At 43.7% G+C, this 21,767-nt stretch overlaps 2 protein-coding genes and 1 long non-coding RNA gene across 3 annotated transcripts in view; 2 read left to right on the top strand and 1 right to left on the bottom strand.

Moving 5' to 3' along the window:
* The window catches only part of LOC145867139 (tripartite motif-containing protein 16-like), an 11,041-nt gene extending 4,748 nt beyond the window's left edge, over positions 1 to 6,293 (bottom strand). The window contains exons 1-2 of the mRNA XM_082971194.1: positions 5,536 to 6,293; positions 5,008 to 5,103 (exon numbers count right to left, since the gene is read on the bottom strand). Coding sequence (XP_082827320.1) covers positions 5,008 to 5,103; positions 5,536 to 6,132 — 693 coding nt within the window. The 5' untranslated portion in view covers positions 6,133 to 6,293. The remainder of the gene's footprint in view (positions 1 to 5,007; positions 5,104 to 5,535) is intronic.
* A 2,440-nt stretch (positions 6,294 to 8,733) lies between these two features.
* Positions 8,734 to 12,100, top strand: LOC145867138 (E3 ubiquitin/ISG15 ligase TRIM25-like). The gene is made up of 3 exons (XM_082971193.1): positions 8,734 to 9,383; positions 9,816 to 9,911; positions 11,446 to 12,100. Exons 1-3 carry the CDS (start codon positions 8,787 to 8,789, stop codon positions 11,503 to 11,505), a joined length of 753 nt encoding a protein of 250 aa, XP_082827319.1. The 5' UTR covers positions 8,734 to 8,786; the 3' UTR covers positions 11,506 to 12,100.
* A 1,821-nt stretch (positions 12,101 to 13,921) lies between these two features.
* Positions 13,922 to 15,479, top strand: LOC145867137 (uncharacterized). The gene is made up of 2 exons (XR_014383239.1): positions 13,922 to 14,166; positions 14,986 to 15,479. It is a non-coding gene; the product is annotated as an uncharacterized LOC145867137 (long non-coding RNA).
* The last annotated feature ends 6,288 nt before the right edge of the window (positions 15,480 to 21,767 follow it).

The raw sequence follows: 21,767 nt of genomic DNA, 5'->3' as shown, positions 1-21,767 counted from the left end.
TGGTTAATAATAAGTTACCTGAGGTAAACCTACAAGGTTAGTTAATAATAAGTTACCTGAGGTAAACCTACAAGGATAGTTAATAATAAGTTACCTGAGGTAAACCTACAAGGTTAGTTAATAATAAGTTACCTGAGGTAAACCTACAAGGATAGTTAATAATAAGTTACCTGAGGTAAACCTACAAGGATAGTTAATAATAAGTTACCTGAGGTAAACCTACAAGGATAGTTAATAATAAGTTACCTGAGGTAAACCTACAAGGATAGTTAATAATAAGTTACCTGAGGTAAACCTACAAGGTTAACGCGGGCTGGAAGATAATTACTTCAAAACCACAGCAAACAGCTGGGACATATAGTAATATTATATATATATAATATTATATCACTGGGCTCCTCTGTGCTAACAAACCCTGTGTACCACCCCTCCCCTGTTTAACCTTGAATTTCGTTCAGAAAAACACTTCCACATTTAGCAAAACGAACCAACTCTTTACGGATCTGTTCGGTGGTAATAAACGGAGGCAGATTAGACACCACTACTCTTGTCGAAATCGGCACCAACACAACCCCTCACATAAATCATACTGGTAACTAGCCGGGTAACAAGACTCACCTTTTACATTACCACAACCACCGCCTTGTTCATTCTGGATACAGAGTGTATATGTTCCTCTCCCACCTGTTCACCGACCAGGATCAATAATTCCTCCACACCATTCTCCACAACGCACCTGAAGAGACAGCGTTTCTTCTCCACTCGGTTGAGGACATCAAACTACCCTACTCCCTCCTCAACTCTAACCGATAAACAGTGGAAACCGATAAACAAACCCTCCCACCATGACAAAATACATTTGGAAAATAGGCAAAAGAATAGCTGCACTCTTCACGAACGACAAAACCTCACGTTACCAACTTCTTCTTCTTCTATGGTATAATGGAGGTCCTCAAACCAACGTTAAAGGAGCATGGCGCCTCCTACTGTGCTGGAGTGTGTTCAATCACGGTTTACACCATTTCTAAATCCTCCTACCTAACTCAGTACTTCTGAGAAAATAAAAAAGATCCCTACTAACTTCTAATAGACCCTCCCCCATCCAACCCCGTCCAACCTCAATGACCCTACACTTCAATCTTTCCCTCTCTTCAACATCCATACAACAATATAACAACACATGCTCCACCGTTTCATTGACAATACCCTCCAGACACAAACCATTCACATGCTGCCAACCAGATGGAAGGACCAGTTCAATGTACAATGTCCTAAACACAATCGAGGAAACACCACCTCTTCCTTCCTAATCTGACCTTTGAACCTTGGTCCACCGACCTTTCTTTGGAGGGCATATAAATGCCGTCCCTTGTGCTCAGAGTCCCATCTCTTCTGCCACACATCTATCAAAATGTCTCTGATCTCACATTTGTCCTCACCTCTACCCAGTGGAACATTAATATATATTATATCTTGTTTTAAAGTTATTTTAGCTAACTAGTCTACAATTTCATTCCATTCCACACCTGAATGTGCTGGGACCCAGCAGAATCTCACTACTAGACCCATTCTCTCAATTCTCCATAATAACATTAACCTGTTGGGGATAGGGGGCAGTATTTACACGGCCGGATAAAAAACGTACCCGATTTAATCTGGTTACTACTCCTGCCCAGTAACTAGAATATGCATATAATTATTGGCTTTGGATAGAAAACACCCTAAAGTTTATAAAACTGTTTGAATGGTGTCTGTGAGTATAACAGAACTCATATGGCAGGCAAAAACCTGAGAAGATTGCATACAGGAAGTGACCTGTCTGACAAGTTCTTGTTCATCTTGACTCTTTTTATTGAAGACTGAGGATCTTTGCTGTAACGTGACACTTCCTACGGCTCCCATAGGCTCTCAGAACCCGGGAAAAAGCTGAATGATATCGAGGCAGCCCCAGGCTGAAACACATTAGCGCGTTTGGATAGTGGCCGATCAGAGGACAATGGGCTTAGGCGCGTGCACGAGTCGACCCCATGCTTTATTTTCTTTCGTCTTTTTACCTAAACGCGCAGATTCCCGGTCGGAATATTATCGCTTTTTTACGAGAAAAATGGCATAAAAATTGATTTTAAACAGCGGTTGACATGCTTCGAAGTACGGTAATGGAATATTTAGAATTTCTTTGTCACGAAATGCGTCGTGCTCGTCACCCTTCTTTACCATTCGGATAGTGTCTTGAACGCACGAACAAAACGCCGTTATTTGGATATAACTATGGATAATTTTGAACCAAACCAACATTTGTTATTGAAGTAGAAGTCCTGGGAGTGCATTCTGACGAAGAACAGCAAAGGTAATAACATTTTTCTTATAGTAAATCTGACTTTGATGAGTGCTAAACTTGCTGGGTGTCTAAATAGCTAGCCCTGTGATGCCGGGCTATGTACTTAGAATATTGCAAAATGTGCTTTCACCGAATAGCTATTTTAAAATCGGACATATCGAGTGCATAGAGGAGTTCTGTATCTATAATTCTTAAAATAATTGTTATGCTTTTTGTGAACGTTTATCGTGAGTAATTTAGTACATTTTTAGTAAATTCACCGGAAGTTTGCGGGGGGTATGCTAGTTCTGAACGTCACATGCTAATGTAAAAAGCTGGTTTTTGATATAAATATGAACTTGATTGAACAAAACATGCATGTATTGTATAACATAATGTCCTAGGTGTGTCATCTGATGAAGATCATCAAAGGTTAGTGCTGCATTTAGCTGTGGTTTGGATTTATGTGACATTATATGCTAGCTTGAAAAATGGGTGTCTGATTATTTCTGGCTGGGTACTCTGCTGACATAATCTAATGTTTTGCTTTCGTTGTAAAGCCTTTTTGAAATCGGACAGTGTGGTTAGATTAACGAGAGTCTTGTCTTTAAAATGCTGTAAAATAGTCATATGTTTGAGAAATTGAAGTAATAGCATTTCTAAGGTATTTGAAAATCGCGCCACGGGATTCAACTGGCTGTTGCGTAGTTGGGACGATTTCGTCCCGCCGACCCTAGAGAGGTTAATACCTCCAATAGTAGGTCACTCCTAATAGATTTACCAGATGATAAACTATTCAATACAGACAGAGAATCTGAGGATACTATAACTCTAACAGGCTGTACGTCCTCCACCCACTGGAGGACAACTATTATCACCAACAGTTCAACTGAGTACACTGACAGTTCATCTGTTAGTCTTCTACATATCTGCACATCACATTCAGGAAGGTAAACACCTGCTCCTGTGGGCCCACTATCTGGGTCCTTGGATCCATCTGTGAAAAGAGGTAAAAAAGCATAACAACTTCTACCAATGTAATTGTCAACCAGTTTCCCTTTATCACTGACTTCTGACCCAATCTTTCCTTTTGTCTACCAAGGTTAGATCAACAACAGGATCTGGGAGTAACCATGGAGGAACATCCCCTATCACCACAGAAAGGGCCAACCTCCAACTCCCTGAAACTACTCTCATCAGCAAGCTTTCCAACTGTCCAACCAAAACCACCGCCTTGTCTACTAGTATATTCCCAACAGTCATCTAGAACAGTAGCAGTGGGATGCTCAACCTCACAGCCTTTCAACCCAATAAGCTAATGACAATTTATTACGTCGTATATCCAAAGGCATCTCACCTGCCTCAACTGGACTATAATATAAATCCATGATATTATGGGATACAAAATGGGAAAAGGGGAAATTATGATAATACTAAAAAACACCCTTCTAACTAACCCTACACTCATTAAAACCCACTACCCCATTCCACTACTTTGACCCTATCTGCTCCTGCACCAGGACAACTAACCCTACACTCATTAAAACCCACTACCCCCATTCCACTACTTTGACCCTATCTGCTCCTGCACCAGGCCAACTAACCCTACACTCATTAAAACCCACTACCCCATTCCACTACTTTGACCCTATCTGCTCCTGCACCAGGCCAACTAACCCTACACTCATTAAAACCCACTACCCCATTCCACTACTTTGACCCTATCTGCTCCTGCACCAGGCCAAGTAACCTTACACTCATTAAAACCCACTACCCCATTCCACTACTTTGACCCTATCTGCTCCTGCACCAGGCCAACTAACCCTACACTCATTAAAACCCACTACCCCATTCCACTACTTTGACCCTATCTGCTCCTGCACCAGGCCAACTAACCCTACACTCATTAAAACCCACTACCCCATTCCACTACTTTGACCCTATCTGCTCCTGCACCAGGCCAACTAACCCTACACTCATTAAAACCCACTACCCCATTCCACTACTTTGACCCTATCTGCTCCTGCACCAGGCCAACTAACCCTACACTCATTAAAACCCACTACCCCCAATCCACTACTTTGACCCTATCTGCTCCTGCACCAGGCCAACTAACCCTACACTCATTAAAACCCACTACCCCATTCCACTACTTTGACCCTATCTGCTCCTGCACCAGGCCAACTAACCCTACACTCATTAAAACCCACTACCCCATTCCACTACTTTGACCCTATCTGCTCCTGTAACCAGGCCCACGGCCTGGGAGGAAGGGACACCACCACTCAACACACCCTGGAACTCTTCTGAAGTTAAATCTAGTATGACCAAATACTTCTCTGCAGCTGCCACCAAAACATATTTTTTTTCAGTGATTTACATTCCATTTCTGCGGTACAGTTGATAACCATTTGCTATGAACACTAAGAAGCCAACCTTACTGAAGCATATATCACTGGTTGGCCCATCCCTCTGTGCTGTCACAGATCTACTACTCACAGGGATCATCTCAGGATCCCTCAGCCTTGACCCATCCTCCTCTACTTTCTTCACTGCCATAGCAGTGACAACCTGTTCCCAACAGTGGGGTCAGTGGGATTGGATAGGGGCCCCTCTACCTCTCTCTCTCTCTCTCTCTGACTGGAGGAGACAGGTGAAATGGTGTGTCTCCTCTGGTCAACAATACTCACCTTGAGAGACTCCACAGCCTGTTGGAGCTCCTTCAGCTCCTTCTCTCTCTCCTGGAATCTCTGCTGGACCTTCTGCTGACTCATCCCCAGCTGCCTCTGTGGAGAATCACTCTTCAATGAGCTATCAAGCTTTATTAGTCCAGTAGATCAATAGTATAGTAATGTGACATAGGGCCCATAGAGAGGAAGGTCTAAAAAATGGATGGTCCATTTACTAAATGATATGTATTTGTTGCTATGTGAATGATTATAGTTTTTATGGTAGGACTACATGTATCAACAGGTTGAGACTGAACTTTGGACTCATAAAAGGCCATTCAGAATGATAATAGTGTTTGACATTATAAAATGGTGATACATCTGGAGAATCTGGGTTGACATATCAATATATTCAAGGTTTGTGTTCATATTTGTTCTGCTGAGGATCCATTTCATTTCAATGATCTCATATTCAAACAGCCTTAGTTCCTACTGTATCTTTAATTCTTTGTTTATCAGACAGTCACCAACAAGTTGTTCTGGTCTTACCTGTTTCTCAGTCCTCTCTGCTGCAGCTGACACTGTATCATGGCCTTTATGTTCATCCATTGTACACATCAGACAGATACACTGCTGATCGGTACGACAGTAAACCTCCAGCAGTTTGTCATGATGAGAGCAGATCTTCTCCTGTAGTTGTGCGGTGGCTTTGACCAGCTTGTGCTTCTTCAAAGCAGGAGATTCGTAGTGAGATTGGAGGTGAGTCTCACAGTAAGAGGCCAGACACGCCAGACAGGACATGAGGGCTTTCTGCTTTCTGGTCCCAGTGCAGACATCACACGCCACATCTCTAGGTCCAGCATAGCACAGAGACGGAGGGGGAGCAGCCTGGAGTCCTGTCTTCTTCAGTTTCTCCACCACCTCAGCCAACATGTTATTTTTCCTCAGATTAGGCCTTGGAGTGAAGGTCTCTCTGCACTGAGGACAGCTATAGACCCCTTTCAGAACATCCTGATCCCAGCAGCCCTCAATACAGCTCCTACAGTAACTGTGTCCACAGGGGATGGCGACTGGTTCCTTCAGTAGATCCAGACAGACAGAACAACAGAACTGGTCCTGGTCCAGCAGAACTCCCTGTTGAGCCATTTGGACGGTTGTTCACTCTCACACAGACAGACGACACAGAGACTCAGATCAGTTTCGTTTCCTCAGAAGAGAGTTTGTGAAGGGGGATGGATTTCCTGGTTCTGCCAGAGGGGTGGGGTTAGAGGGAGGGTGGGGTTAGAGGGAGGGAGGAAGAGAGAGAGGAACTGCAAGCAACATCAAGAGGGAGACAAATAGTTTTGTTCCAATGTTAGAGCCTTTAACATGGAACACATGACATAATGAATCTTAAAATGTGAGTTGTTAGAATATATGAAGGGTAACAGTTTTCTATGAAGTACGTATGTATCATTATTTTAATCACCTTTATAATGCCTTATAAATCAATAAGTCCTGAGGAGGTGTGATATATGGTTATTATACAGTACCGCGGCTAAGTGCTGTTCTTAGACAAGACACAACACGGATTGAGAATTATCTAACACTTTCAACAATACAATCACATTTTATTTTATTGGTTTCATACACATATTTATCAGATGTTATTGTGGGTGAAGTGAAATGCTTGTGTTCCTGGTTCCAACAGTGCAGTAGTATCTAACAATGCTTGTGTTCCTGGCTCCAACAGTGCAGTAATATCTAACAATGCTTGTGTTCCCAGCTCCAACAGTGCAGTAATATCTAACAATGCTTGTGTTCCTGGCTCCAACAGTGCAGTAATATCTAACAATGCTTGTGTTCCCAGCTCCAACAGTGCAGTAATATCTAACAATGCTTGTGTTCCCAGCTCCAACAGTGCAGTAATATCTAACAATGCTTGTGTTCCTGGTTCCAACAGTGCAGTAATATCTAACAATGCTTGTGTTCCTGGTTCCAACAGTGCAGTAATATCTAACAATGCTTGTGTTCCTGGCTCCAACAGTGCAGTAATATCTAACAATGCTTGTGTTCCCAGCTCCAACAGTGCAGTAATATCTAACAATGCTTGTGTTCCCAGCTCCAACAGTGCAGTAATATCTAACAATGCTTGTGTTCCCAGCTCACAGAGGGCAAATCTAAAAAGTCAATGAAAATATTAGGACAAGCAATGATATATATATATATATACACTGTGTACTGTGATGTGATGCATAGACAATTTGGAGTACATCTGTAGTATATCTGAAGAATAGTAGATGTACAGTAGTAGTTATATAGGATGAACCATGACTAGAATACAGTATATACATATGAAGTGGACAGCAGTAGTTATATTGGATGAACCATGACTAGAATACAGTATATACATATGAAGTGGACAGCAGTAGTTATATAGGATGAACCAGGACTAGAATACAGTATATACATATGAAGTAGACAGCAGTAGTTATATAGGATGAACCATGACTAGAATACAGTATATACATATGAAGTGGACAGCAGTAGTTATATAGGATGAACCAGGACTAGAATACAGTATATACATATGAAGTGGACAGCATATGCATATGTATATACTGTATTCTAGTCCTGGTTCATCCTATATAACTACTGCTGTCTACTTCATATGTATATACTGTATTCTAGTCCTGGTTCATCCTATATAACTACTGCTGTCCACTTCATATGTATATACTGTATTCTAGTCCTGGTTCATCCTATATAACTACTGCTGTCCACTTCATATGTATATACTGTATTCTAGTCATGGTTCATCCTATATAACTACTGCTGTCCACTTCATATGTATATACTGTATTCTAGTCATGGTTCATCCTATATAACTACTGCTGTCCACTTCATATGTATATACTGTATTCTAGTCCTGGTTCATCCTATATAACTACTGCTGTCCACTTCATATGTATATACTGTATTCTAGTCATGGTTCATCCTATATAACTACTGCTGTACATCTACTATTCTTCAGATATACTACAGATGTACTCCAAATTGTCTATGCATCACATCACAGTACACAGTGTATATATATATATATATATATATATATATATATATATATATATATATATATATATATATCATTGCTTGTCCTAATATTTACATTGACTTTTTAGATTTGCCCTCTGTGAGCTGGGAACACAAGCATTGTTAGATATTACTGCACTGTTGGAGCCAGGAACACAATCATTGTTAGATATTACTGCACTGTTGGAACCAGGAACACAAGCATTTCACTTCACCCACAATAACATCTGATAAATATGTGTATGAAACCAATAAAATAAAATGTGATTGTATTGTTGAAAGTGTTAGATAATTCTCAATCCGTGTTGTGTCTTGTCTAAGAACAGCCCTTAGCCGCGGTACTGTATAATAACCATATATCACACCTCCTCAGGACTTATTGATTTATAAGGCATTATAAAGGTGATTAAAATAATGATACATACGTACTTCATAGAAAACTGTTACCCTTCATATATTCTAACAACTCACATTTTAAGATTCATTATGTCATGTGTTCCATGTTAAAGGCTCTAACATTGGAACAAAACTATTTGTCTCCCTCTTGATGTTGCTTGCAGTTCCTCTCTCTCTTCCTGCATTCCTCTAACCCCTCCCTCCCTCCCTCTAACCCCACCCCTCTGGCAGAACCAGGAAATCCCTCCCCCTTCACAAACTCTCTTCTGAGGAAACGAAACTGATCTGAGTCTCTGTCTCGTCAGTCTGTGTGAGAGTGAACAACCGTCCCAATGGCTCAACAGGGAGTTCTGCTGGACCAGGACCAGTTATGTTGTTCTGTCTGTCTGGATCTACTGAAGGAACCAGTCGCCATCCCCTGTGGACACAGTTACTGTAGGAGCTGTATTGAGGGCTGCTGGGATCAGGATGTTCTGAAAGGGGTCTATAGCTGTCCTCAGTGCAGAGAGACCTTCACTCCAAGGCCTAATCTGAGGAAAAATAACATGTTGGCTGAGGTGGTGGAGAAACTGAAGAAGACAGGACTCCAGGCTGCTCCCCCTCCTGCTCTGTGCTATGCTGGACCTAGAGATGTGGCGTGTGATTTCTGCACTGGGACCAGAAAGCAGAAAGCCCTCATGTCCTGTCTGGTGTGTCTGGCCTCTTACTGTGAGACTCACCTCCAATCTCACTACGAATCTCCTGCTTTGAAGAGGCACAAGATGGTCAAAGCCACCACACAACTACAGGAGAAGATCTGCTCTCATCATGACAAACTGCTGGAGGTTTACTGTCGTACCGATCAGCAGTGTATCTGTTATCAGTGTGTGATGGATGAACATAAAGGCCATGATACAGTGTCAGCTGCAGCAGAGAGGACTGAGAAACAGGTAAGACCAGAACAACTTGTTGGTGACTGTCTGATAAACAAAGAATTCAAGATACAGTAGGAACTAAGGCTGTTTGAATATGAGATCATTGAAATGAAATGGATCCTCAGCAGAACAAATATGAACACAAACCTTGAGTATATAGATATGTCAACCCAGATTCTCCAGATGTATCACCATTTTATAATGTCAAACACTATTATCATTCTGAATGCCCTTTTATGAGTCCAAAGTTCAGTCTCAACCTGTTGATACATGTAGTCCTACCATAAAAACTATAATCATTCACATAGCAACAAATAAATATCATTTAGTAAATGGACCATCCATTTTTTAGACCTTCCTCTCTATGGGCCCTATGTCACATTACTATACTATTGATCTACTGGACTAATAAAGCTTGATAGCTCATTGAAGAGTGATTCTCCACAGAGGCAGCTGGGGATGAGTCAGCAGAAGGTCCAGCAGAGATTCCAGGAGAGAGAGAAGGAGCTGAAGGAGCTCCAACAGGCTGTGGAGTCTTTCAAGGTGAGTATTGTTGACCAGAGGAGACACACCATTTCACCTGTCTCCTCCAGTCAGAGAGAGAGAGAGAGAGAGAGGTAGAGGGGCCCCTATCCAATCCCACTGACCCCACTGTTGGGAACAGGTTGTCACTGCTGAGGTAGTGAAGAAAGTAGAGGAGGATGGGTCAAGGCTGAAGGATCCTGAGAGGATCCCTGTGAGTAGTAGATCAGTGACAGCACAGAGGGATGGGCCAACCAGTGATATATGCTTCAGTAAGGTTGGCTTCTTAGTGTTCATAGCAAATGGTTATCAACTGTACCGCAGAAATGGAATGTAAATCACAGGAAAAAAAATATGTTTTGGTGGCAGCTGCAGAGAAGTATTTGGTCATACTAGATTTGACTTCAGAAGAGTTCCAGGGTGTGTTGAGTGGTGGTGTCCCGTCCTCCCAGGTCGTTGGCCTGGTGCAGGAGCAGATAGGGTCAAAGTAGTGGAATGGGGTAGTGGGTTTTAATGAGTGTAGGGTTAGTTGGCCTGGTGCAGGAGCAGATAGGGTCAAAGTAGTGGAATGGGGTAGTGGGTTTTAATGAGTGTAGGGTTAGTTGGCCTGGTGCAGGAGCAGATAGGGTCAAAGTAGTGGAATGGGGTAGTGGGTTTTAATGTGTGTAGGGTTAGTTGGCCTGGTGCAGGAGCAGATAGGGTCAAAGTAGTGGAATGGGGTAGTGGGTTTTAATGAGTGTAGGGTTAGTTGGCCTGGTGCAGGAGCAGATAGGGTCAAAGTAGTGGATTGGGGGTAGTGGGTTTTAATGAGTGTAGGGTTAGTTGGCCTGGTGCAGGAGCAGATAGGGTCAAAGTAGTGGAATGGGGTAGTGGGTTTTAATGAGTGTAGGGTTAGTTGGCCTGGTGCAGGAGCAGATAGGGTCAAAGTAGTGGAATGGGGTAGTGGGTTTTAATGAGTGTAGGGTTAGTTGGCCTGGTGCAGGAGCAGATAGGGTCAAAGTAGTGGAATGGGGTATTGGGTTTTAATTAGTGTAGGGTTAGTTGGCCTGGTGCAGGAGCAGATAGGGTCAAAGTAGTGGAATGGGGTAGTGGGTTTTAATGAGTGTAGGGTTAGTTGGCCTGGTGCAGGAGCAGATAGGGTCAAAGTAGTGGAATGGGGTAGTGGGTTTTAATGAGTGTAGGGTTAGTTGGCCTGGTGCAGGAGCAGATAGGGTCAAAGTAGTGGAATGGGGGTAGTGGGTTTTAATGAGTGTAGGGTTAGTTGGCCTGGTGCAGGAGCAGATAGGGTCAAAGTAGTGGAATGGGGGTAGTGGGTTTTAATGAGTGTAGGGTTAGTTGGCCTGGTGCAGGAGCAGATAGGGTCAAAGTAGTGGAATGGGGTAGTGGGTTTTAATGAGTGTAGGGTTAGTTGGCCTGGTGCAGGAGCAGATAGGGTCAAAGTAGTGGAATGGGGTAGTGGGTTTTAATGAGTGTAGGGTTAGTTAGAAGGGTGTTTTTTAGTATTATCATAATTTCCCCTTTTCCCATTTTGTATCACAAAATATAATGGATTTAGATTATAGTCCAGTTGAGGCAGGTGAGATGCCTTTGGAGAATGGTGTGGAGGAATTATTGATCCTGGTCGGTGAACAGGTGGGAGAGGAACATATACACTCTGTATCCAGAATGAACAAGGCGGTGGTTGTGGTAATGTAAAAGGTGAGTCTTGTTGCCCGGCTAGTTACCAGTATGATTTATGTGAGGGGTTGTGTTGGTGCTGATTTCGACAAGAGTAGTGGTGTCTAATCTGCCTCCGTTTATTACCACTGAACAGATCCGTAAAGAGTTGGTTCGTTTTGCTAAATGTGGAAGTGTTTTTCTGAACGAAATTCAAGGTTAAACAGGGGAGGGGTGGTACACAGGGTTTGTTAGCACAGAGGAGCCCAGTGATATAATATTATATATATATAATATTACTATATGTCCCAGCTGTTTGCTGTGGTTTTGAAGTAATTCTCTTCCAGCCCGCGTTAACCTTGTAGGTTTACCTCAGGTAACTGATTATTAACTATCCTTGTAGGTTTACCTCAGGTAGCTTATTATTAACTAACCTTGTAGGTTTACCTCAGGTAACTTATTATTAACTATCCTTGTAGGTTTACCTCAGGTAACTTACTATTAACTCTCCTTGTAGGTTTACCTCAGGTAACTTATTAACTAACCTTGTAGGTTTACCTCAGGTAACTTATTATTAACTCTCCTTGTAGGTTTACCTCAGGTAACTTATTATTAACTATCCTTGTAGGTTTACCTCAGGTAACTTATTATTAACTATCCTTGTAGGTTTACCTCAGGTAACTTATTATTAACTAACCTTGTAGGTTTACCTCAGGTAACTTAATATTAACTAGGTTACAGCTACTTGGTGAGGAAGCTCACTGTTCACCTGGTTATAGTGACCTACAGGGATGGTTGGCGCAAAGCCTTCAAACGTTAAACATGTTCTGGTCATGGTTAACTGTATATCTATATTTTTTATATATAAAAAAGTGTAAATTATCAACAAATCGCATGTCCCTGTTCTCTTTTTCAAGATGTGGCCGATTTAAACAGTCAGAAAAAAAGAATAAAAAGAACTAACCTTTTTTTATTTGTTTCTAAATGGCTGCTGGGTAATATAATAATCGTTGAAATCTGTTGGTTCGTAGACATCAAATAGAGAGAATGCTGCGCAGGTTCACTGAGTTGTAAACCTAATGGATAGGTGGAGATCATTGATTTGTAGCTCTGACTCAGTTGCTACCTCAGATTATGAGCCTATCAAGTGTGGTGAATGAGGTATGTAGTTCCCACAGAAGACCACAGGGAGGAGCAAGAGAGATATAAACCCATACAGTTTCTTTTTAAATACCCTGAACCTAACAATCAATCTAACGTATTTATAAAGACCTTTTTACATCAGCAGATGTCACAAAGTGCTGTACAGAAACTCTAACCCTACGTATAACCTGTTTTATCCTGAACCCTAATTCTAGGGTAGGGTAGCCTAGAACCCCTTTAGAAACTATTATAGTAATAATATTATGTTAGTAAATACCATTATAGTACTAAATAGGTTCTATTGTTATTTTTTAAATAAAACCTATGTATAGTACTTAGCATTTAACTGTTTTTTTTTGTTATTTTATTATATTTATTATTTAGAGGAGTCTGTCTAATTAATGAAAAGTTAAGTTATTGCCAGACTTTTTAATGAAACCTTTATTTAACCAGGTAGGCCAGTTGAGAACAAGTCCTTTATTTAACCAGGTGGGCCAGTTGAGAACAAGTCCTTTATTTAACCAGGTGGGCCAGTTGAGAACAAGTCCTTTATTTAACCAGGTGGGCCAGTTGAGAACAAGTCCTTTATTTAACCAGGTGGGCCAGTTGAGAACAAGTCCTTTATTTAACCAGGTGGGCCAGTTGAGAACAAGTCCTTTATTTAACCAGGTGGGCTAGTTGAGAACAAGTCCTTTATTTAACCAGGTGGGCTAGTTGAGAACAAGTCCTTTATTTAACCAGGTGGGCCAGTTGAGAACAAGTCCTTTATTTAACCAGGTAGGCCAGTTGAGAACAAGTCCTTTATTTAACCAGGTAGGCTAGTAGAGAACAAGTTCTCATTTACAACAGCGACCTGGCCAAGATAAAGCAAAGCAGTGTGACACAAACAACAACACAGAGTTACACATGGAATAAACAAACGTACCGTCAATAACACAATAGAAAAGTCTATATACAGTTGTGCAAATGAGGTAAGATAAAGGAGGTAAGTTAATAAATAGGCCGTGGTGGCGAAATAATTACAATGTAGCAATTAAACACTGGAGTGATAGATGTGCAGAAGATTAATTTGCAAGTAGAGATACTAGTTAATCAAAGACTGGGTATCTATCTGACTCCTCATATGTCTCTGATTTGATCTCTGCTGTGCTCTAATCAAAGACAGGGTAGATACAGTATCTGACTTAACTTATTGTTCTGACTCCCTCATTGGTCTCTGCTCTTCTCCCAGATTCCTGTCAGCTCACACTGGACCCAAACACAGCACGCACACTCCTCTCTCTGTCTGAAGGGAACAGAAAGGTGACCTGGACAGACCAAGTCCAACCATATCCTGATCATCCAGACAGATTCACCAACACGTTGCAGGTTCTGTGTAGAGAGGGTCTGTCTGGACGCTGTTACTGGGAGGTGGAGTGGACTGGGGAGTGGGTTTATACAGCAGTCTCATATAAAGACATCAGCAGAACAGAGAAAGGTAATATATTTGGATTCAATAACAAGTCCTGGAGTTTAAAGTGCTATAGAGGTGGTTATTATTTCAGACACAATAATGTTGGGACTAAAGTATCAGGCCCTCAGTCCTCCAGAGTAGGAGTGTACCTGGATCACAAGGCAGGTACTCTGTCCTTCTACAGTGTCTCTGACACAATGACCCTCCTCCACAGAGTCCAGACCACATTCACTCAGCCCCTCTATCCTGGATTTATGCTCTGTTATAATAGTACTGCTGAGCTGGTTAAACTGTAGTAGGGTCCACATAGATACTAGTCATGCTGGTGTAGTCTATAGCTGAGCTGGTTAAACTGTAGTAGGGTCCACATAGATACTAGTCATGCTGGTGTAGTCTATAGCTGAGCTGGTTAAACTGTAGTAGGGTCCACATAGATACTAGTCATGCTGGTGTAGTCTATAGCTGAGCTGGTTAAACTGTAGTAGGGTCCACATAGATACTAGTCATGCTGGTGTAGTCTATAGCTGAGCTGGTTAAACTGTAGTAGGGTCCACATAGATACTAGTCATGCTGGTGTAGTCTATAGCTGAGCTGGTTAAACTGTAGTAGGGTCCACATAGATACTAGTCATGCTGGTGTAGTCTATAGCTGAGCTGGTTAAACTGTAGTAGGGTCCACATAGATACTAGTCATGCTGGTGTAGTCTATAGCTGAGCTGGTTAAACTGTAGTAGGGTCCATTTCCATGAATCATTATGTCTGGTGGTGATGTATATTGGTTGTCATTCAGAACCATTGATATGTTTTCTCAGTTAGTTCTCTGTCTCTATGTAATTCTCCTCAGTATCATTGATCAGCTCGGCCCTAATTGATGTTTCTCTGTCACCTGGAGCTGCATGGAAAATGGTCCAGGAACAAAAGGACAATTCAGGACTAGTCAGTCCACTACAAGCTGGAATCACTTACTTTCTACTAAACTATATGGACTGGTTTCCCAGACACAGATTAATCCTAGTCCTGGACTAAAAAGCGTGTTCAATGTAGATGTCCAGGAAACCGGCCCTAAATGTGTCATCTTTCATCCTCCCATACTGCTCAGTCCAGCAACATTAAACCTGTCCAGCAGGTGGTGCTATTGACCAAACAATAAAACCAGCAGATATCTGGACTTGCCACTCAGTATATCAGTAATGTTCAGAATAGTACTTTAATATCATTGGAGATTGATGGTCTTTTTAATCCACTATCCAGAGTCAGGAACAGATGAAGTTAGGTCTGCTACTGTTCAGTGATTAAATATGATTTATGGTGATGGGAAATAAAAAATCCAACACTAAACTTCATCTAGTAATAGTTTTCCTTTGTTATTTATTCCAAGGTGTGTCTTTAACTTGTAAATGGATTGTGTGGAGGTGAGCTAGTGGTGTGGCTGATAGAATAGAATGAAAAGGGAGGAAGAGGAAGAGGGGAGGAGTGAAGGGCTGTTCAAGAAACCAGATGAGGAAGAGAAAGATATTCAGGGGAATTACTGGTCTCTGTTCCAAATGGTTCCCTATTCCCTACGTAGTGCACTACGGTGCTTCTGACCAGGTCTAAAGTAGTGTTCTACGTAGGGAATAGGGTGTAGATTTATTAGAATATCATGCTTTAGTGTTTGTCACAAAACAATATTAGATCTCCACCCACCCACACATTGTTATGTTGTCAGGTTGTTCCTCTGTGTTCCTGATTGAAAATCCATTAACAATGAATCACAAACTAATGATATTCCAGTTGTGTTTAGACATCTTCATGTCTGACATCCCCCAGTTCTGTTCAGACCCGTTGAACTGGGTCACATTGTAAATTGTACAATGTGTACAAGGGTACATATTAAGTTGTACTCTTGGCTGTAGTAGATGGCCTCTACTGTTTCCGTGTTGTCGATGTTGGTGCTTATGGGAAGTGATGGCGGGGACCCTCCGGGACTCTGCCTTTGGCCAGGCACTTCAGGATGGCACCCTGGAGATTCCACCACCTGCACCACTCCCTGGGGCTGAAGACCTGGGACCTGTTCCTCACGTCGTCGTCGGCGACGAGGCCTTCCCTTTAAGACCCAACCTCATGAGGCCCTACGCTGGACGCCAGCTGCCATTGCCAAAGCCTGTAAGGATCTTTAACAAACGACTGTCCAGGGCAAGGTTAGTTGTTGAATGCGCCTTTGGGATTCTGGCAGCCCGGTGGAGAATGTATCGGAGAGTGCTTGGTCTCAGCCCCTCAAATGTCGATGCCTGCGTGAAGGCCACGTGTTCTCCACAACTACCTGCGGAGGTCATTCCAGGAGCCGCTCCGGATGGAGATGGGCACGCCAAATGGTCACCTACCTGATGTCACCAGGGCAGGTGCCAACAACGCCCCCAGACAGGCACTCCAGGTGAGGGAGAAGCTGACCACCTACTTCTCATCGCCAGCAGGTGAAGTTCCATGGCAGTTTGCCGTGGAGTGAAACAGCTCTTTGAAGAGTCCAATAACACAAAGGTTATTTTAAGAACCATCCACCGTTGTCCATAAAATATAATTTTTTCCCCAGATGACTTTATGTATCATTGTCTCTCTTCATTTGGAAGCTATATTTAAGTGAGATTTGGGAGTAAAGACCACACCTTAAAACCCCTTCCCTCTCTCATTAACGTCAGTATTATACACACCTGGCATGGTACATCAGGTGAGCAGGACCACACCTTAAAACCCCTTCCCTCTCTCATTAACGTCAGTATTATACACACCTGGCATGGTACATCAGGTGAGCAGGACCACACCTTAAAACCCCTTCCCTCTCTCATTAACGTCAGTATTATACACACCTGGCATGGTACATCAGGTGAGCAGGACCACACCTTAACCCCTTCCCTCTCTCATTAACGTCAGTATTATACACACCTGGCATGGTACATCAGGTGAGCAGGACCACACCTTAACCCTTCCCTCTCTCATTAACGTCAGTATTATACACACCTGGCATGGTACATCAGGTGAGCAGGACCACACCTTAACCCCTTCCCTCTCTCATTAACGTCAGTATTATACACACCTGGCATGGTACATCAGGTGAGCAGGACCACACCTTAACCCCTTCCCTCTCTCATTAACGTCAGTATTATACACACCTGGCATGGTACATCAGGTGAGCAGGACCACACCTTAACCCCTTCCCTCTCTCATTAACGTCAGTATTATACACACCTGGCATGGTACATCAGGTGAGCAGGACCACACCTTAAAACCCCTTCCCTCTCTCATTAACGTCAGTATTATACACACCTGGCATGGTACATCAGGTGAGCAGGACCACACCTTAACCCCTTCCCTCTCTCATTAACGTCAGTATTATACACACCTGGCATGGTACATCAGGTGAGCAGGACCACACCTTAACCCCTTCCCTCTCTCATTAACGTCAGTATTATACACACCTGGCATGGTACATCAGGTGAGCAGGACCACACCTTAACCCCTTCCCTCTCTCATTAACGTCAGTATTATACACACCTGGCATGGTACATCAGGTGAGCAGGACCACACCTTAAAACCCCTTCCCTCTCTCATTAACGTCAGTATTATACACACCTGGCATGGTACATCAGGTGAGCAGGACCACACCTTAACCCCTTCCCTCTCTCATTAACGTCAGTATTATACACACCTGGCATGGTACATCAGGTGAGCAGGACCACACCTTAACCCCTTCCCTCTCTCATTAACGTCAGTATTATACACACCTGGCATGGTACATCAGGTGAGCAGGACCACACCTTAACCCCTTCCCTCTCTCATTAACGTCAGTATTATACACACCTGGCATGGTACATCAGGTGAGCAGGACCACACCTTAACCCTTTCCCTCTCTCATTAACGTCAGTATTATACACACCTGGCATGGTACATCAGGTGAGCAGGACCACACCTTAACCCCTTCCCTCTCTCATTAACGTCAGTATTATACACACCTGGCATGGTACATCAGGTGAGCAGGACCACACCTTAAAACCCCTTCCCTCTCTCATTAACGTCAGTATTATACACACCTGGCATGGTACATCAGGTGAGCAGGACCACACCTTAACCCCTTCCCTCTCTCATTAACGTCAGTATTATACACACCTGGCATGGTACATCAGGTGAGCAGGACCACACCTTAACCCTTCCCTCTCTCATTAACGTCAGTATTATACACACCTGGCATGGTACATCAGGTGAGCAGGACCACACCTTAACCCCTTCCCTCTCTCATTAACGTCAGTATTATACACACCTGGCATGGTACATCAGGTGAGCAGGACCACACCTTAACCCCTTCCCTCTCTCATTAACGTCAGTATTATACACACCTGGCATGGTACATCAGGTGAGCAGGACCACACCTTAACCCCTTCCCTCTCTCATTAACGTCAGTATTATACACACCTGGCATGGTACATCAGGTGAGCAGGACCACACCTTAAAACCCCTTACCTCTCTCATTAACGTCAGTATTATACACACCTGGCATGGTACATCAGGTGAGCAGGACCACACCTTAACCCTTCCCTCTCTCATTAACGTCAGTATTATACACACCTGGCATGGTACATCAGGTGAGCAGGAGCACTAATTAAGGTTATAGGACATACAGTTAGTATGATAACTAAGGGAAAGGGTAACCTAGGGTCCATACAAATAGTACAGTTTAACACCATGTTCACTGGCCTGACAAAATACAGGTGGGAAAAGAATGAATTAGGAAGAGAATGTGTTTTTACTTTCATCTTGTCTTAGATCTGCGAAGGTGTAGGGACGAAATGAGCAGATTAAGTCTAAATGAGATATTAATAAACAACTGACTATGAAAACATCATTTAATAAGTATTCAAGTACAGGAAAGAACATGACCGGTACGTGTAAACAATGTTTTAAAAAAAATACAACTATTGAAAGAGGTGTGTGTGCGTGTAAACATTTAAAAAAGAGCATCTGTGAATTCTTCAGTGTTTGAGTTTCAATTCTGTCAATTCAGAAATCTATGTAACACTAATAATGAATGCTATCCCGAGACTTTATAAACTAATGACTATGAATTGACTGAATTTAAACGGAACAGACGTGTGTGAAAAGAAAGGTACAATGAGGGAGGTGAAGAACAACAACCAGACAACTCCTCTCCTCTTCCTGTCCTTCCTGTGAGCTGCTCGGCTAAATGGACTCCATCTCTGGAAGGGAACAACAACCAGACAACTCCTCTCCTCTTCCTGTCCTTCCTGTGAGCTGCTCGGCTAAATGGACTCCATCTCTGGAAGGGAACAACAACCAGACAACTCCTCTCCTCTTCCTGTCCTTCCTGTGAGCTGCTCGGCTAAATGGACTCCATCTCTGGAAGGGAACAACAACCAGACAACTCCTCTCCTCTTCCTGTCCTTCCTGTGAGCTGCTCGGCTAAATGGACTCCATCTCTGGAAGGGAACAACAACCAGACAACTCCTCTCCTCTTCCTGTCCTTCCTGTGAGCTGCTCGGCTAAATGGACTCCATCTCTGGAAGGGAAGAACAACAACCAGACAACTCCTCTCCTCTTCCTGTCCTTCCTGTGAGCTGCTCGGCTAAATGGACTCCATCTCTGGAAGGGAACAACAACCAGACAACTCCTCTCCTCTTCCTGTCCTTCCTGTGAGCTGCTCGGCTAAATGGACTCCATCTCTGGAAGGGAACAACAACCAGACAACTCCTCTCCTCTTCCTGTCCTTCCTGTGAGCTGCTCGGCTAAATGGACTCCATCTCTGGAAGGGAACAACAACCAGACAACTCCTCTCCTCTTCCTGTCCTTCCTGTGAGCTGCTCGGCTAAATGGACTCCATCTCTGGAAGGGAACAACAACCAGACAACTCCTCTCCTCTTCCTGTCCTTCCTGTGAGCTGCTCGGCTAAATGGACTCCATCTCTGGAAGGGAACAACAACCAGACAACTCCTCTCCTCTTCCTGTCCTTCCTGTGAGCTGCTCGGCTAAATGGACTCCATCTCTGGAAGGGAACAACAACCAGACAACTCCTCTCCTCTTCCTGTCCTTCCTGTGAGCTGCTCGGCTAAATGGACTCCATCTCTGGAAGGGAAGAACAACAACCAGACAACTCCTCTCCTCTTCCTGTCCTTCCTGTGAGCTGCTCGGCTAAATGGACTCCATCTCTGGAAGGGAACAACAACCAGACAACTCCTCTCCTCTTCCTGTCCTTCCTGTGAGCTGCTCGGCTAAATGGACTCCATCTCTGGAAGGGAACAACAACCAGACAACTCCTCTCCTCTTCCTGTCCTTCCTGTGAGCTGCTCGGCTAAATGGACTCCATCTCTGGAAGGGAACAACAACCAGACAACTCCTCTCCTCTTCCTGTCCTTCCTGTGAGCTGCTCGGCTAAATGGACTCCATCTCTGGAAGGGAAGAACAACCAGACAACTCCTCTCCTCTTCCTGTCCTTCCTGTGAGCTGCTCGGCTAAATGGACTCCATCTCTGGAAGGGAACAACAACCAGACAACTCCTCTCCTCTTCCTGTCCTTCCTGTGAGCTGCTCGGCTAAATGGACTCCATCTCTGGAAGGGAAGAACAACAACCAGACAACTCCTCTCCTCTTCCTGTCCTTCCTGTGAGCTGCTCGGCTAAATGGACTCCATCTCTGGAAGGGAACAACAACCAGACAACTCCTCTCCTCTTCCTGTCCTTCCTGTGAGCTGCTCGGCTAAATGGACTCCATCTCTGGAAGAGAACAACAACCAGACAACTCCTCTCCTCTTCCTGTCCTTCCTGTGAGCTGCTCGGCTAAATGGACTCCATCTCTGGAAGAGAACAACAACCAGACAACTCCTCTCCTCTTCCTGTCCTTCCTGTGAGCTGCTCGGCTAAATGGACTCCATCTCTGGAAGGGAAGAACAACAACCAGACAACTCCTCTCCTCTTCCTGTCCTTCCTGTGAGCTGCTCGGCTAAATGGACTCCATCTCTGGAAGGGAAGAACAACAAGCAGACAACTCCTCTCCTCTTCCTGTCCTTCCTGTGAGCTGCTCGGCTAAATGGACTCCATCTCTGGAAGGGAACAACAACCAGACAACTCCTCTCCTCTTCCTGTCCTTCCTGTGAGCTGCTCGGCTAAATGGACTCCATCTCTGGAAGGGAAGAACAACAACCAGACAACTCCTCTCCTCTTCCTGTCCTTCCTGTGAGCTGCTCGGCTAAATGGACTCCATCTCTGGAAGGGAACAACAACCAGACAACTCCTCTCCTCTTCCTGTCCTTCCTGTGAGCTGCTCGGCTAAATGGACTCCATCTCTGGAAGGGAACAACAACCAGACAACTCCTCTCCTCTTCCTGTCCTTCCTGTGAGCTGCTCGGCTAAATGGACTCCATCTCTGGAAGGGAACAACAACCAGACAACTCCTCTCCTCTTCCTGTCCTTCCTGTGAGCTGCTCGGCTAAATGGACTCCATCTCTGGAAGGGAACAACAACCAGACAACTCCTCTCCTCTTCCTGTCCTTCCTGTGAGCTGCTCGGCTAAATGGACTCCATCTCTGGAAGGGAACAACAACCAGACAACTCCTCTCCTCTTCCTGTCCTTCCTGTGAGCTGCTCGG

Source organism: Salmo salar, unplaced genomic scaffold (genome assembly GCF_965601325.2).
Source record: "Salmo salar unplaced genomic scaffold, fSalSal1 ptg000206l, whole genome shotgun sequence".
NCBI lineage: Eukaryota > Metazoa > Chordata > Actinopteri > Salmoniformes > Salmonidae > Salmo > Salmo salar.
Note: the sequence above shows the minus strand (reverse complement) of the source record. Positions and strands in the feature narration are given on the sequence as shown.

Coding starts and splice junctions, on each gene's coding strand:
- LOC145867138 (XM_082971193.1), top strand. CDS start 8,787: ATGGCTCAACAGGGAGTTCTGCTGGACCAGGACCAGTTATGTTGTTCT. Junction 9,384..9,815: donor CAGAGAGGACTGAGAAACAG/GTAAGACCAGAA, acceptor GATTCTCCACAG/AGGCAGCTGGGGATGAGTCA. Junction 9,912..11,445: donor AGGCTGTGGAGTCTTTCAAG/GTGAGTATTGTT, acceptor TAATGGATTTAG/ATTATAGTCCAGTTGAGGCA.